This window comes from Amblyomma mixtum, chromosome 1 (genome assembly GCF_055824585.1).
Source record: "Amblyomma mixtum isolate Tamu chromosome 1, ASM5582458v1, whole genome shotgun sequence".
Taxonomy (NCBI): Eukaryota; Metazoa; Arthropoda; class Arachnida; order Ixodida; family Ixodidae; genus Amblyomma; species Amblyomma mixtum.
In genome coordinates this window covers 39,271,590-39,288,277 of record NC_143012.1, presented here as the reverse complement: position 1 = coordinate 39,288,277, position 16,688 = coordinate 39,271,590, and the positions used below count along the sequence as shown (strand labels likewise).

Here is a 16,688-nt window from a genome sequence, read left to right as displayed (position 1 = left end):
CTCTATATCTGCGCAGAGTTATGTGCAGGCAGATGATGCAGCGTCTCACGTTACATAGCTGGTGGCACTGACAGCAGGGCGCATTTTTCGCGCGTACCATACACGCTCAAGTTGAGCGTCAATGATGCGACTCGAGACACCATGATGTGTTGCAGGAAGTGCGCGGCAGATCAAATGATGAAACCAATTGGCAAAGCTCCACATTTTCTGGCGCCAACTCTGGCTTCGGTGGCGACAATGGTAACTCTCAAAAACTTTACGAAGGAAACGCGGGATCAGGTACCGCTTTGGAAGCAGTCTAACGCCTTTACGTGCTACTTACATGAGTAAACAACAGCACGCGACGGAGCTCTTTCAGAGCCCAAGCTTCCAGTATTAGCTGCTGCCAAGCACTGCTTTCAAATAGAGACCCCCAGACAAGCGAAATTAAAGGTGACAGAACAATTTTCCACGCAGTGGATTTAAGCAGGCGCGCGATGTCATATCAGAGCAGCAGACGACGCGCGAGCGCATTGCACAGCAGTAGCCGCGGAAGACACGACTAAAATGGTCCGGTTACCCTTAGCGACAAGTGCTTCTGAGCTCCCTGTTAAAAAAAGTTTTGATTGTACTTGAAACAACATGAATGCAGCCGAAAACTCAACGACAGAACAACTGCGAACGGTCTGCGTTTCTATGAGCGACGGAGCGACGGCGCGGCAGTGATCCTACTCCGGTGGCGGCGCGTGGCGGCGAAAGGCCGTACTAGCCCCGACGGCGGGCTCCCATTGTTCGCCTCTCGTTCTCCCAGGCACAGAAAGTATAGAGGAGGCGCTGCTCTAGCAATATGCTTCGCATAAAAAAACTGACGGGAGACCATACGGTGTGATGTGGTAGACCTGCGTTAGCAGTACTGGTGTTACATTTCGATTTTACATTTTTGCTTAATTAGAATGGTTCTCTCTCACTGCACCTTTAAATTTAATTTCGCCTTCGCATCTTCATTACGCTGCCGTGTGCTTCAAAGGGGGGGGGGGGGGGGGGGGGGGGGAATGGAGGCGTCCCACTTATGTAAACACACACACACGCACACACACGCGCACGCACGCACACACACACACACGAAAAAGGACAATGCCGCTAACACAGTAATAACTACAGGCGGTCCCTCTTTTGAAGGGATAGGTAACAACACGGGACATGAATTGTGAGTTTGTACAGAGGCGATGTTTGTGTCACCTCTTTTGGGACGCCTAAATTGCCGGCAAAGTCGTCTCCCCAGGGTGAAAACCGGAGTGGGGGACAAAAGAACGAACGGGGCAGGTTTGAACTTACCACAGCAAGAGCGACGGCTACGTCTGGGACCACTTGACTGCGTCCAGAAAAGGTTGACGCGGAATTTGCCCAGAACACGGTTGCCGCTGTAAACATGTTGCAGAGCTGAAAGGAAAAAAAAAGACTACAGGCCAAGTTCAGCCTTCCGAGGCCTACATTAGAACGACGATGAGGCCATATTCTATAGTATGATGCAACTTAAAGAACAGCTGTTGCTAACACTGGCCCTTAGACTGCAGCATCCTGCCTTACAACACTAACCAATTGTAACAGTAAACGAAGTCAGCTTTTCGATGTTTTACTATCTTTTCATTTTTTTTGTTCTGATAAGCTTCTTATTTAGGTGTGCAAGTAAAGTTACAACAACGGACTACTTTTTCGTCGCGGAGGAATTCTGTGCAGTTGTCCTGAATGTAGGCGGAACTTCATTGCAGACTTAAGTTGTATCTGACTACACAAGTATCCATTTTACATTTCGAATTCGTCTGGTCCTCTGGCATTGCCCACTGTTGCCGGCGACGTAATCCTGTGGCTTTCAAACGTCCGTGAGAAGCGGCCAGACCATTGGGTAACTCGTGACCAGATGACGTCATTGGATGCATATCGCAACCAATGGTTTACCAGTGCGTGCACTCCAAGCACGAATACGCCTGTATGGGAGTAAAAAGGGAGCAAGCGCACTTCATTTCACTCTAAACACGAATACGCTTATGTGGGTGTAGAAAGGGAGTATCTGTATATATAGCGCCCTCAATTTTGGTTTGGTTTGGTTTATGGGGTTTAACGTCCCAAAGCGACTAAGGCTATGAGAGACGCCGTAGTGGAGGGCTCCGGAAATTTCGACCACCTGGGGTTCTTACTCTAAACAAGAATACACCTATATGAGAGTAAGAAGGGTGTAAGTTGACCTCTAGCGGACAGCCTTTAATGAAAGGGAGTGCACTAAAGGACAGCTTACTCCTTTTTTTACTCCTTTTTGTTTAGAGTGTAAAACATGGTGTGCAGGCCCGTTTTCTTCCACTAACGCTTAGAACACCCTTTCGGTTAAGATTACTGCGTTAACGCGTTTTGGCGGGCTAGTTGGTTAAGCATCTTGAATAAACAGCGCGAACGAAGACGAGCACAAAAGACAAGGAAACGGACGACACAGCGCTGGCTAACAACTGAGGGTTTATTGCTGATCATACAAGTATAAATACACAGATGTCGGCGGAAAGGGAAAGGTATACAAAATGCAAAAAAAAAACAAAAAACAAAACATAAATGTGACAACAGCAACAGAAGCGCGCTAGAAATCAGCGGAGATTATCAGCCCCCAAGAGTCACAGCTCTTTTTGCAGTAGTGTTAGCGAAGGAGTGCTTATACATACTACTACTGCAAAAAGATCTGTCACTCTTGGGGGCTGATAATCTCCGCTGATTTCTAGCGCGCTTCTGTTGCTGTTGTCACATTTATGTTTTGTTTTTTGTTTTTTGCATTTTATATACCTTTCCCTCTACGCCGACATCTGTGTATTTATACTTGTATGATCAGCAATAAACCCTCAGTTGTTAGTCAGCGCTGTGACGTCCGTTTCCTTGTCTTTTGTGCTCGTCTTCGTTCGTGCTGTTTATTCAAGAATAAGATTACTGAACCGTATGACATAGGTGATGTCCGTGTAAGATCCCGGTGCGTCTCACCAGGTAGGCGAAGTCGATGAGGGTGACGCACACCGGTCTCCGAGGTGCCAGGTTCGGCCTCTGCGCCAGCTCGGCGGCGGACAGGAGCGAAGACCCGAGAAAGGCCCACTTGAGGAGCACGGAAGCGCTGCCCACAAGCTCCGAAGGCTGTTGGCGCCGTTTACGGGTCGAGCGAAACGCCGGCACGAAAAAAAGGACAAGTTAGAAATGCACAAACGAGCAAACAAAAGTCGCTTAGTGATTTAGCTACTTATTTATGTACAGTGCTTCACAAACCTTGAGTAGGGCATTGCCTGAAGAAAGGATTACGCTAAGGAGACTTAAGCTCGGCCTTCAGGGTATGACGCGATAGTGGGTTAATTCCCATATATGCAGAAGGTCATTCTCTCATTTACATTCGTAGCCGCCGCGGTGGCTGAGTGGTTACAGTGCTCGGCTTCTGACCCGAAAGACGCGGGTTCGATCCCGGTCGCGGTGGTTGATTTTGGAAGGAGGCGAAATTCCAGAAGCGCGTGTACTGTGCGATGTCAGTGCACGTTAAAGAACCCCAGGTGGTCGAAATTTCCGGAGCCCTTCACTACGGCGTCCCACATAGCCTGAGTCGCTTTGGGACGTTAAACCCCCATAAACCTAAACCAAACCTTTAATTCATAGATCCCTGCGACTCCTCATACCCCTCTTGGCGAAGTGGTGCAGCGGTTAAGCGATGCGCCAATATCCTGCGATGGCAGGTGCTCCCAGCGGTGGGCCTTGTGCAGCGTAGGTTGCTCTTCTCAACAGACCAGTTCATTAATTTTACTGCCACCTGCCACGGTGGGCAGGTTGTGATGACGCACTAAGATCACGTGACCTAGGTGGACCACCTTCCTCTTGGGTAGGTTTCTGGGGACCACCTGCCAAATCCATGTCCGTGATTTTTCGCTGACAACGCCGACGCCGAGACCGCGTTTTCTGGTGAACGTGGCCTTTAACGCGGTCACGTTGAAGATATAACAAGGGCAGATCAGAGAACAAGTAGTTCACGCATTGTTTTTTCTTGACAGAACGACCCACTGGAGCTAAGATTGTAATCTTTGTTTTGCCATAATCTTTGTTCATCGGCGCAGGCACGCAGCCTTGACAATATTTGCCTCGCAAAACGGAACAAGCGTCCTTTTTGTAACGATCAATTTTGTTTCAAATTCCATTAGCTGTGACAAGACCTCCTTTTGTATGAATTCGTCCACGCTATAAATTGGTTTGTATAGCAAGAAACTGATTCTGGAAGCAACAGCAGGTGAGCAAGCAAACGGCTTATCACAGACGCGCTTGACAAAGTCAGTCCACATAGGGTCTAAGTGAACAGTTATAGCACTTAAGGCCAGCGAGATCAGGTGGGGTAGTGCACAGAGTTTCTTAGTATAACTACAGGGAAAGCTGGCGGCGCTACACTTCATCTACCGTGCAGAGGCGCAGGAATGCCGGAAAGACGAGGTTTCTTACTCGGCTTGGCTTTTGTTTGGCACAGAAAGTGGATTCCCTGTAAAAACAAGACTCTTCTCGAGGCAAACCTAAAAGAGATGCTGTGAAAGTTTTCGCACCAGCCTAACACTCAACTTTCAATCGCGTTAAACCTATTGAAGAAGTTAAAAACGCAGTATATGCCCAAAAAGTTGGCAGTGGCTTAGCTCTGCTATGCCAGGATATACGTAGCGTGAGCAGTGACGTCACGTGGCTCTGCGCCGGCGGCAGCAGCGGCGAGTGCGCGCGGCGAGGCGACGGCGAACGCGCGTAGGGTGCCTTGATGCCTGCCCGGACAAATTTGGAAAGGCAAAACCTCCTCTCTCCCGTGGTTGTCCAAGAACAGCACGAGCCACAAGCTCGTTTCCGCCTGAACAAAAAAAAAAGAAAAAATTGGCTGTGGCTTAGCTTGGTTAAGCCTGGTAATTGCGAAGCAATACATGGTTCTGCTATTGTACCGCTTGTGGTGATGCTCTGGCTATGCTTATGCTAGTATGGCTATGGTGATACTCTTGGCTGTGCTATGTTTCTGCTATGTTTGGCATGGGTAAACACGCACAGACAAGAATGACGACACACACATGTTACTCGTTTTCATCATCTTTTATTCAAACCTATAAATACGCTTCGGTGATCTGTGAAGAAATGACTCTTGGTCTGCACATCACTTATCACATTTTCGTCAGAAGGTCTGTACATGATTGTCTAAACCGCTTCCCCACTGAGTTCTTCTCGTTCTTCTTCTGTCTCCGTAGCTCGCTGATGCTTTCTCTTTGCAACCTGCCGAAGCTATAGGCTGGAGGCGGCATCTCATGGGCTTGACGAGAAGAGCGCAGTCAGGCCGCGGCCGTGGCTATGCGCCGCGCAAGGCAACGGCGTGAGATGGGGCCCCGTTTTTAAGCAGATGGTATGACGTCACATAGCGCGCAGCGCCCCTGGTGAGAGTCAGGTCGTGGCTATGCGCCGCGCAAGGCGACGGCGTGAGATGGGGCCCCGTTTTTACACAGATGGTATGACGTCACGCAGCGAGGTCACGCGAAAGGTCAAGCGTGGCAATGCGGCCGCGGCACGGCACGGGTTGAGGTGGTAGCGAAAGTAGTATTGCTTCGCAATAAAAAACTGTAGTCTGCACCCGCCTTATGACACGGAGGGGTGGTTTAACAGTGTAGCAGAGGTACCAGAAGGCACCGAGAATGACGGACTGAACCAGGTAGCGCCTCTCAAGCAGAGGCAGGTCGAATATCTGCGCCCTTCGCACACGAGCTGTAATGTCTTCGACAACCGAAGACCCCACACCATCCCATATTCCAGCACTGTCGTAGGTCACACCTAAAATGCGCATCTGCGCGCACCACTGCAAAAATATTGCAGATGTAATACGAGTCTGGTTAGACCCCACAAAAAAGTAACGACTCTTCGAGTAATTAAGAGCAGCCCCAGACAAGGAGGCGTACTCACGAAAACATTTAAAGATTCAAGCAGGCTGCGTTCATCAGCTAAGTACAGAGTGATGTCATCTGCATAAGCAGTGACGCGTACCGTTTCGCTCCCTGGCAAAGCCAGACCTCTAATAAGGGAGTGGCGATTGACTGCCAAGAGGAAAGGCTCTAATGCTAAGACAAACAAAAGCGGGGATAGCGGACAACCTGGACGGACGCCGCGGCGAACATCAAATGCGGTACTTTCCTGGCCATCGAGGAACAGAGTGCTTGAAATATCCCTGTACATCTCTTTAATGAGAAGCATGAAAGAAGCTGGGAAACCGAAAGCATCCAGCGTCCCATAAATATACTTGTTCTCTAAAAAGTCGAACGCCTTCTCTTGATCAAGGGAAACGAGAAAACCCTGTGCGCGCCGTCGTAAAGTATACGCCAGGATGTCTCGCGTTACAGAAGATAAACTATGTATTTCACGGCCTGGGATGAAGCAAACCTGGTGGCAGTAAATAAGTGACGGGAGGAGAGCCCGTAGACGAAGAGCGAGTAATTTTGCTAGTACTTTGTAATCTGAATTTAGTAGGGTGATAGGGCGCCAATCTGCCGGACATGTCGAGAAAGGAGACTTTAGGAATAAGGACAATTCGGCCTCTTTTGTATGATTCAGGAAAGACGTGCTGAGTGAAGAATACTTTTAACACCTCCGAGAAAATGGGGCCTGCAATATCCCAGAATTGTCGATAGAACTCTACAGGAAGGCCGTCTGGCCCAGGTGCTGAGCCTCGTTTCATGGAGTCCAACGCCTCCTTGATTTCCCTTGTTGTTGGCAGAGCCATAAGGCCGTCATGGAGTTCAGTGGAAACCTGCGGCAAGCCTGCTAAAAATGGGTTTGCGGAAATGACATTGCGATCAACTAGAAGGAGCGACTGAGCAATACCCCTGAAATGGCTGTAAAACGCACTGAAATTCCTGCCACCTGGTTATGACATAGCCCCGGCGGTAGATGTAAAGGCAGGTGGTGGTGAAAAAACTTTTATTCAAAGAGAGCTTGAGGGTTAAAAAACCCTGCTGCATGGTCGGTATCCTTAGTCCGGGACACCGCACGACGAGGCCCCGTCTCGCGCCCGCTTGACCAGAGCCCTTTGGGACTCCAGCGTGGAGCAGTTGAGGAGGGCAGTCTCCCATGCCTCTCGGGTGGGGGTGGGGGAAGGGGGAAGGTGAGGATTCTGAGTACATGCCCACACCATGTGAAAGATATCGCAGATCTCTCCACAGTGCGGGCAGCGCCCATCTGTGTTCGGATCGAAGTGTTTTGCTATTGCAGGACAGAGAAGGGTTCCTGTCTGCAGGCGCCGCAGAGTTCGCTCCTCCGCCTTACTCAGCCCCTTGGCAGGTGCCGGGTAGAAACGGTGGCTGTCGCAATAATGAATTAGGATTTCGCGGAACCGCAGAAGTGGTTTATGAGCTTCTGAGCCAGGAGAGCTAGGATGAGGAGCCCGGTATGTGAGCGCTCGGGCGGCCGCATCAGCGGCCTCATTGCCTCGTATACCCTGGTGGCCAGGAGCCCAGATCACTTTTGTGCGAGTTGGATCGGCGAGAGCGCGTCTTAGAATTTGCGAGGCCAGAGGTGATATTTCGCCTGCAAGATAATGTTCACAGGCCCGGCGAGAGTCTGTGATAACCGTTTTCGATTTTGGATCGGCGGCAGCGAGAGCTATTGCGACTTCCTCCGCTCGTGTTGAATTTGGGGCCCGAAAAGATAGCCCATCGACATTCATTCCCCGGTGGACTACGGCAGTCGTGAAGAATCCCGCGGGCGACAGCCCTGTGATGTCCACGTAGTAGACACGCTCTTTATATCCATATTGCCTCTCAAGCGTGCGAACCCGCGCTTGTCGTCTGCCTTCATGTGAAGCCATGTCCATGTTACGCGGAAGCGGAGCGATCCAGAGCATGTAGCGCCACAGCACCGGGATGTTCTCCGTCCCCTCTGGTATGCATGTGTGTTGGATGTGTAAGCGGTATAGCAGGCGGCGCCCAGGAACCGTCTGCGATAGCCGCGTATATTGGTTCACGAGGTGGGCCTCCCGCAACTCCTGATAGCAGTTTACCACTCTCAACGCCTTCAGTTTATTTACACATACGGCAGTCATAGAGACCAAGCAGGGGGGCAACATTCAAAAAGCAAAAATAATATCAAACACTACGCAAATCCAGCGTTCCGTCAACAAACAAAAAAGAAAACAAAACAGAGGGCAATGATAAGTTTACACATACAATAGGATACTCTTTTCAAAAGCAGCGGCATCCTGAACCGAAAAGACATTTGCTGGCAGTGAGTTCCATGTTGTGATTGTTCGGGGAAAAAATGAGTTTTTGAACATATTTGTGCGTGTAAAGTACGGGGTAAGGTTATGGTTGTGGCTATTGCGTGTCTGTCGTGTAGAACGGGGGGATATATAGGGAGCAGCATTAATATTAAATTGCCTAGAGTAAAATGAGTACAGAAATTTAAGCCTTGCAAGTGCTCTCCTTTTTTCTAGAGTGGATATGTTCTTCGTAGACATCAGAACGGATGGCGAGATAGCGCTATGGTAAGCGTTAAAAATGAAACGGACGGCTTTTCTTTGGATCATTTCAAGTTTCTTTATATCCTTTTTTAAGTGCGGATCCCATACGACAGAAGCATACTTAAGTTTCGGACGAATTAGTGTGTTGAAGGCAAGTTGTTTAAGTTCAGAGGGAGCGTGTTTTAATTTGTGTCTTAGAACGCCAAGGTTTCTTGAAGCAGACGAGCAAATGTTATTAATGTGGCTGGACCATGAAAGGCGATTTGTAATGGTGACTCCAAGATATTTGTATTCGCTCACCTGTAGCAGTGGAAGATTGTTTATTGCGTAATTAAAATTGTATGGCGCTTTCTTGTTAGTAACCTGAAGAAGAACCGATTTGTCGCTGTTTATTTTCATGGACCAAAGGGTGCACCACTCTAGGACATTATTAAGATTTGACTGCAGGCATTCTTGGTGGGTAGTGCAGCTAATTTTCTTAAACAGAATGCAGTCATCTGCGAATAGTCTAATACCGACTTCGGACGTATTTACGGAGTTAACAAGAGGCCCAAGTACGCTGCCTTGAGGTACACCAGAGGTAACGGGTAAAATACCTGAATGAAATTTGTTAACATCGACGAACTGTTTTCTGTTGGAAAGATAGGTTTTAATCCATTCGACAAATGCTGTTGGAAGACCAAGATGTTGAAGTTTAAAGATGAGCTTATTGTGCATGACGCGATCAAACGCCTTGCTGAAATCTAAAAAAATGACGTCAACCTGTCCAGCATTGTCAATCGATGAAGCGAATTCATGAACTGTATAGTGACGAGCTGAGTAACCGTAGATAAACCTTTTCGAAAACCATGTTGAAAGGGAGACAGGATGTTATTTTTTTCCAGAAATGACATAAGATATTTAGATATAACATGCTCCATAAGCTTGCAGGTACCTGAAGTTAGCGATATGGGACGGTAATTGTTAACGTTCAAACGATCACCTTTCTTAAAAATTGGAACAACGCGAGCTAAGCGCCAGTCATCAGGGACAACAGAATCTTTTAATGAAAGTTCGAAGAGGCGAGTTAAAATGTGGGATAATGGTTCGGAATAACGACGCAGAAACTCATTAGGGATATCATCAGCTCCCACTGCCGATTTCGTTTTCAAGTTTAGCAGCATGTTTAGTACGCCTTCATAGCTTATAAAGTCACCTGATATATCAGATCCGGATTCCTGATGTTCCAAATCTGGATCACTCGAGGCAAAGACAGAATGAAAGAAACTATTGAAGTGATTTGCAATATCCACAGGAATCTCCGAGACCATGCCGTCAATAGATAGCTGATTTATCTCATCTTTAGAATCACGTAGGTAACGGCAAAACTTCTCAGGGCTCTCTCTTAAGAAGTTGGGCAGTGCCTGCGAAAAGTATTTTTTTTTTTTGCTTCTGAAAGCTTAGGAGCTAGCTGAGTTTTCAGCGTGCGAAAACAGGTAGTTTTATGACCGCTTCGTTTAGCGCGTTTAATTTTGCGATGCAAATTAATGATTTGTCTAGTAATCCATGGATTAGGCTTATTTGTACGTACACGCTGGTTGGGAACAAAAATTTTCAATGCAAAAGTGAATAGTCTCCTTAAGTGTAGTCCATATTGCTGTGACGTCGCTAGGCAGGTTATCATATAAATCCCTGAGTTTGTCTAGGATCGCAAGATCATCGGCACGGGAAAAATTTTTTACAGTGTTATTGTTCGCTATCTTATAGTTTTTCTGGGCATCAAGCAGCAAGGACAAATGAACGCTTTTGTGATCAGAGATACCCGTGTCAACATGCACACTGTATTCAGATAAACTAGCGCTGACAAATACCAAATCAAGAATTGAACGAGCGTTACCCACTTCTCTAGTGAAATGAGAGACAGTCTGCACCAAATCACACATCAGCATAATATTCAAAAGAGGGTTGGTTGAATCGTTAAAAACACAATCAGGGTTCGCCCAATCAAGTAAAGGAAGGTTGAAATCACCAGCGAGCATAAGGCGGTCATCTTTGAACAAAGACATATATGATCATACAGCTCAACCAAGAAATCGGGGGAGGCAGATGGTGGTCTGTACACTGCGCAGACTGTGAACAAACTACCCCAGCAGTTTACCCTAACAAATAAACTCTCATGGTCATCTATCTGGTTAAGAACAGTGCCATTCAAACAGTTTTTTATTATGACGGCTACGCCCCCACCACGGGTAGGTCGGTCTCTTCGGAATATTTTATGTGACGCGGGGACAATAACACTGTCAGGGATGCCGTCATGCAACCAAGTTTCTGTAATTATCATTATGTGAGGATCATGGGCCAAAATGGGGAACTCAAGCTGGTCAACTTTATTGGCAATACTCTGTGCATTCAAGTTCACTACCCGTAACTCTTTGGGCGCAGTGGATGCATTCCGTCATGTCTGTACGGCGTTCCGAGAAGGAAGCGCGACGCGTGTTATTAACTTCATCCCAAACGAACAGGTTACCGTCAATATTCAACTTATCATAAACAAGATACACCTTTTGTTTATTATCTCTTTCTGCCTTCGAGCTTTCCCAAAGAACTTTGCGTTTGCGCAGCGTGTGCTGGCTGTAATCGTTTTGCAGGTATATATTGCTACCTTTGAGCTTGCTTACGTTCCGCCAGACGGCTTGTTTTTCATTAAAATCTTGGAAGTACGCAATGACTGGTCTGCGAGTTCCGCTGAGCCCAAGACGGTGAATGCGAGCGACGGACGTGCACTGGACGCCCAGTTTTACACCAAATACATCCGAAATCACCTTAGTTCTCAGTGTTTCTTCACTTTCATCCGGGGATTCATCAATGCCATACACAACAACGTTAGAACGACGACTGCGGTCCTCAAGATCCGTTAATTTGTCCTTTTGCCAAGTAATAATTCTCTGAAGGGAAGCGGTAGAATTTTCTAAAGTAGCAATCTCAGGGGACTTTACATGCATTTCTTTCAGCTGTCCATCTAAAGAACGCAACCGAGAATCGACATCACGCAACAGTTGCTCGTTTTCTGACACACAGGTTTTAATGGATTCAAGCTCTTTAAAGATTCGAGTCTGACCTTCCAAAATACACTGAAACATATCTTCGACTGAAGGTCCAGGGTTTTGCTCAACATCACCGCAGTGTAGCATTTTGCACATGAAGTAAAATTCGTACACCAGGTTCATATAAGTGCGTGGGCACGGCACAACAAGAAAAATTTCGTTGCCAGATCGAACTTTTGAAAAGGAACAACTAACCTGCGTTGTGAAAAAGAATTTCGTGGTAAGCGACATGATGCCAATCGCTTCGCCGCGCCCACTGCCGAAGAACTGCTGTGGAGGCTCTTTTATAGCTGGGTTCAGTGTCGACGTAACGGATGTGCGAATGTCGGGTAGAAAAGTATCCGGTTTGCTGTCCAGGAACGGAGGATGCGCAGAGAAGGCAGCGTCCACAGCGCAGCTTGAAACCTTTGGCCATGTACACATGCCGTTGACAGTTGATGAATCGGCGATCACACACAGGAGATCGAACCTGTGTTGTGAAAAGAATTTCGTGGTAAGCGACATAATGCCAATCGCTTCGCCGCGCCCATCGGAGGTAGCCACCGGGAGGTCCAGTGCTCGCTTTGTTGCCTTCCTGATGATGGCGTCAATGCGCTCGTCTTGTTGTTTGGTGGTGCGTAGGTACGGCACGGCGTAGAGGATCCGGCTGGTCACGAAGGCATGGGCGAGCCGTAGCGCGTCCCTGCCCCGCAGACCACCCCGCTTGTTGGAAACACGGTGGATCATGCGCCCTACCTGTTCACCTATGCTCTTGAGTTTCGCTATAGTAGAGTCCGGCCTAAGTTTGTTATTGATGAACAGACCCAGGATCCGGAGCTCCGCACTTCTCTGATGGGACCGCCGGACAGAGATATGTGTAGAGACGTGTTGTCCTTGTGGTTTGTCCTGACGTGTAGAAGCTCTGATTTGGCGGGAGCACATTGGAGACCACAGTCGGCAGCATATGCTTCGACTATGGAGGCGGCCTGCTGAAGGCGGTCCTCCATCTCCCCAAGGCTCCCCTCGGTGGTCCAGATTGTAATGTCGTCTGCGTAGAGTGCGTGTTTTATGCCCTCCACCTGAGCCAGTCGGCCGGGCAGGTGCATCATGGCGATGTTGAAAAGGAGCGGTGATAACACCGCCCCCTGTGGTGTACCTCGTGTACCCATAGAGTACGGGCCGTATTCCTCGTCCTCGATCCGGAGGAGTGCCTGACGCGCAGAGAGGAAGTCTCTGACATAGGCGAAGACCTTCGCCCCGCAGTTAGTGGTGTTCAAGTTAGAGAGTATGGTGCCATGTTTAACATTGTCAAACGCCCCCTTAAGATCGAGGGCGAGAATGGCCTTGTCGTTTTGTTGCATGGCTGTGGGTCGTATTATGTCCCTGTGTAGTTGGAGTAGGACATCCTGTGCAGACATGTGCGGGCGGAACCAGAACCTCCATGTATGGAGAGAGGCGATCCCGAACCATCGTCTCCATGAGCTTTCCCCACACTAAAGGCAGGGGCACCTTGAGGGCTCAACAGCTCTTGACGCGCAAACCGAAGTACCTCGGGATGAGCAGTTAGACTGCGTCGACAACGCCATGCAGCCGCTGTCGAAGACGAGGCACGTAAAAGGCGCTGTAGGCGCTCCGAAAGCTCCTCTTTCCACGCGCACATAAGCGACGAAGGCGACGGGGTGCGTTGAGCAATACGCAGCTTCACCGTCACCACGCGCACCTCATCTGACACGCGAGCCCTAAGGGCTCGACCAGATGCGGCGCAATGGTGACGCCACTGCTCCTTCAGACGGTCCCAGTCACCAGGCACGGCTCCAACAACCGAAAAACACAAGGTCTCTGAGAAGATACTGCAGACGCCGGAACCGCGAGTGATAGAAGAAAAGGGCGGTGGTCTGATATATATGCACCGGCGAGGATGGTAGCGATTACATTAGCTGCACACACTGTCCGCGAAAGCCTCGTCGGAACGTACGCCCCCCTATTGGCCGATAACAAAAAAGAGGTCAAGACCGCTGATGAAATCATTGATCGCATCTCTACTGCAACGTACTAATGTTTTAAGTCGAACAAAACGCACTGGTTAAGCTGGAACATCTGCCGCAAATATTTTCGGTAGTTGAAAGGAGATCAGTTGCGCCAACAAGGCCACTCCAGCCTCCATATGTTGCATGAAATTGTTAAAGGGAAAAGCCTGCTGTAAAAGCGCTCTCCCCTAGAAAACTGTCACAGCTCTCTATCTGGGTTCAGCTATAACTGGTAACCATAGTTACGGCAAGCGGCAGCTGAGCAGAGCTTTGTGAATTATGCTGGACGTGTGCTGTGCGATGCCCATTCCCTTTCAACATTCCGTGGTGGTGTAAAAAAATTGGCAGGGGCTTATGGTTAAGCCTGGATATACAAGCGAAAAGGTTCAGTTACGCTTGGTTTGACGTCATGGCTGTCGCAGTTCGCGCACAATGCACTGGCAGCCCCACGGTAACGGTGGAGGCGTTCAGCCGTCCACACACTGCCTGTGCGGAGGCGGAGGAGGAGATGCGCGCGTAGTGAAAACGGTCCTGTCTTAGAAGGTTGCTTTAGACACCTGTACTGTGGTGTCCATTCCTTTCGGGTGTACACCAAGATATGAGAGACAGGCATGTCCTTTCCTTAAAACCAATTTTCATTTCATTTTATTCTCCTTAAGGCCCTTACGGCACGGCTCGGGTATCCACCGAGATATGAGGGGGACAGGCTCATTTTCCTTTCCTTAAAACATTCTTTTTTCATTTTCCTTCCCTTACGGCGCGGTTCGGGTGTCCACCGAGATATGAGTGTTTCCTGGCGCACTGTTTGTCTTTTATTTTTTTTATTTCTGATATTTTATTTCTTTCATTGCTTTTTTTTATTCTCGTTTCTGTGCTTATTTTATTCTTTTTTTATTACGGAGTCGGCGGCCACCTGCGCTGCGCGTGACATCGCTCGGTTTCGTGCATGCGCAGAAGTGGCAAATCTGGCCTCCGGCTCACGCGAAGCGCGCTGGTGACGAGCCTAGCGAAGCTTTTCGCTTTGAAAAAGTTGGCAGTGGCTTAGCTCTGCTATGCCAGGATACACGTAGCGTGAGCAGTGACGTCATCTGGCTCTGCGGCGAGCGCGCCCGGCGAGGCGCGCCAGCTGTGCGCAGTGACGTCACTCGCTCCTCGCGCATGCGCAGTATGATCGACGGAGGGAGCACACGATACGGCGAGACTGTGGCCAATGTAGCTCACGCCACAGTAACTTAATATGCGTACAGAGGAGTCCACCGCGGTACATCTACCAATTGCAAGGTACAATCCATGCTTTCGACCTAACACTAGCCAAGCCAAGCATGAAACCCCCACTCCCGGCATTCCCGCGGTAGATGAAGTGGTCCTTATGAAACTCGCATAGACGGTGGCGCCATCTTTCCCTCTATAGGTAATATTTAAAAACTCTATGGGGTAGTGGGAGTGAAGTGCCAAAATGAGGTCGTGGGCAAACACGAATACAATAAAAACAATTAGCTATATATTTTGGTTCATAACATTTAAAATGCCATTTCAGTTACCGGTAATCCCAAAGGGAACAAGGGAGCGGAAAATCTCAAGGGGCTTGCCAACGTTTAGACGAGAGGACTTGTCAGTTCGTCTGGGCAAAGCGTTCATCATTGGTAAGGTTTAAATAGGGTCGTCACTCCGAGGACGAAGACCCGGTGAAGGGAAGGAGGGTGTGAAGTGGGAATTGTGTTAGGATGGGGAGGGTGAACCTAGTGCGGGCATGCAGGCTGCTGAAGTCTGTTAACCGCTCTTGACCTGCAAAACTGTGAAAAGAAAAAGGCCCGCTAAGCAGTGGAGAACAAGCGAGCGAAGGCTCGAAAGGCTGTTTGTCCAGCTGGGACAGGTGGCTTAATATGACTGGCTGCGTCCACCTGAAAAACTCAGATTAGTCGGCATGGTGGAACCAAATACCGAGAAAAAAAAAATTAAAAATAAAGCGAAAAGAGAAAACATGGGGTCGAGTTCAGAGAAAGCGCGAAAGGAAGGGGTGGGGGGATGCGGAGGCCAAAAGTTCCTGATAAATGATGGCAAGATATGGAGGGCATCAGCCAAAGATAAAGTGAAAAAAAAGAGAGAGAGAGAAAAGAAAATTGTCATTGAGGAGAGAAAGGACGGGTCAGTGCGGGACGGAAGGGTACGGTGAAAGAAACGATAAAGCGGTTTTATGAAGTACTGGGAAATGTTCTGACCATGTGCAAGACCTGCTTAAAGAATTACGCCAGTGCTGGAATGTACCTAAGTTTCTAAGCGTCTAAGTAAGTTTTTAAGTTTCTAAGTAAGATTCTAAGTTTCCTCTGGGTATGTTAATCTCTGCTGGTTGTAAGGTTTTAAATTTGTGGATTAGGAATGCCTCTGTATTTTCTCTCCCTTGCAGATTTGAATCCTGATTTAAGAATGAACACTTTAAGTTCATCAAAGTTGTGACCGCGTTGAATAAAATGTTCCTCTAATGCCTTCCGTAGGTTCCTTGTTGTGCAAGCTCGATGACCATTTAGCCTGGCGTTCATTGATTGCTGGGTTTCTCCGATATATTGAAGCATGTCGATAACATTAGGCGACGCGTAGTTAAAGCTAGTCTTCATATCGAAGCTGAAGTCGCTTGCCGTGCTTCTAGCAGTAGTCTCGATTTGTAAATCCTCGCATGTCTTGCATCCAGGTCGGGAACTTGGGCTTATTCTCGGCGGGGGTTTCTTATGAAGCCTAGTCTGCACTAGATTCACCCTACCCATCCTAACACCATTCCCACTTTACACCCTCTTCCCCCTCCCCTCACCGGGTCTCCCATCTCGGAGTGATGACCCTATTTGAACCCCGCCAATGATGAACGCTTTGCCCAGACGGAGAACAGTCCTCTAGTCGAAACGTCGGCAAGCGCCGTGTGGTTTTCCCCTGCCTTGTTCACTTTGTGATTATCAAGTACGATCTGACCAGCCTCTCTCTACTATGAATTTCAATTACTGGTTATAAAATGTTCTAGTTGCATAAATTTTGATGGAAAGTGGAACGCTTTATTTAATAGAAAAAAAAATACTATGTTCGGGTTCTGATATCAGCGGGCCGCGGCTCTAA

At 48.3% G+C, this 16,688-nt stretch overlaps 1 protein-coding gene across 1 annotated transcript in view; it reads right to left on the bottom strand.

Moving 5' to 3' along the window:
• LOC149366089 (multidrug resistance protein mrp-7-like) overlaps positions 1 to 16,404 on the bottom strand; it is a 69,135-nt gene extending 52,731 nt beyond the window's left edge. The window contains exons 1-3 of the mRNA XM_089569627.1: positions 16,393 to 16,404; positions 2,995 to 3,141; positions 1,315 to 1,419 (exon numbers count right to left, since the gene is read on the bottom strand). Of these exons, the coding sequence (XP_089425753.1) occupies positions 1,315 to 1,419; positions 2,995 to 3,141; positions 16,393 to 16,404 (264 nt within the window). The remainder of the gene's footprint in view (positions 1 to 1,314; positions 1,420 to 2,994; positions 3,142 to 16,392) is intronic.
• Between the last annotated feature and the right edge of the window lie 284 nt (positions 16,405 to 16,688).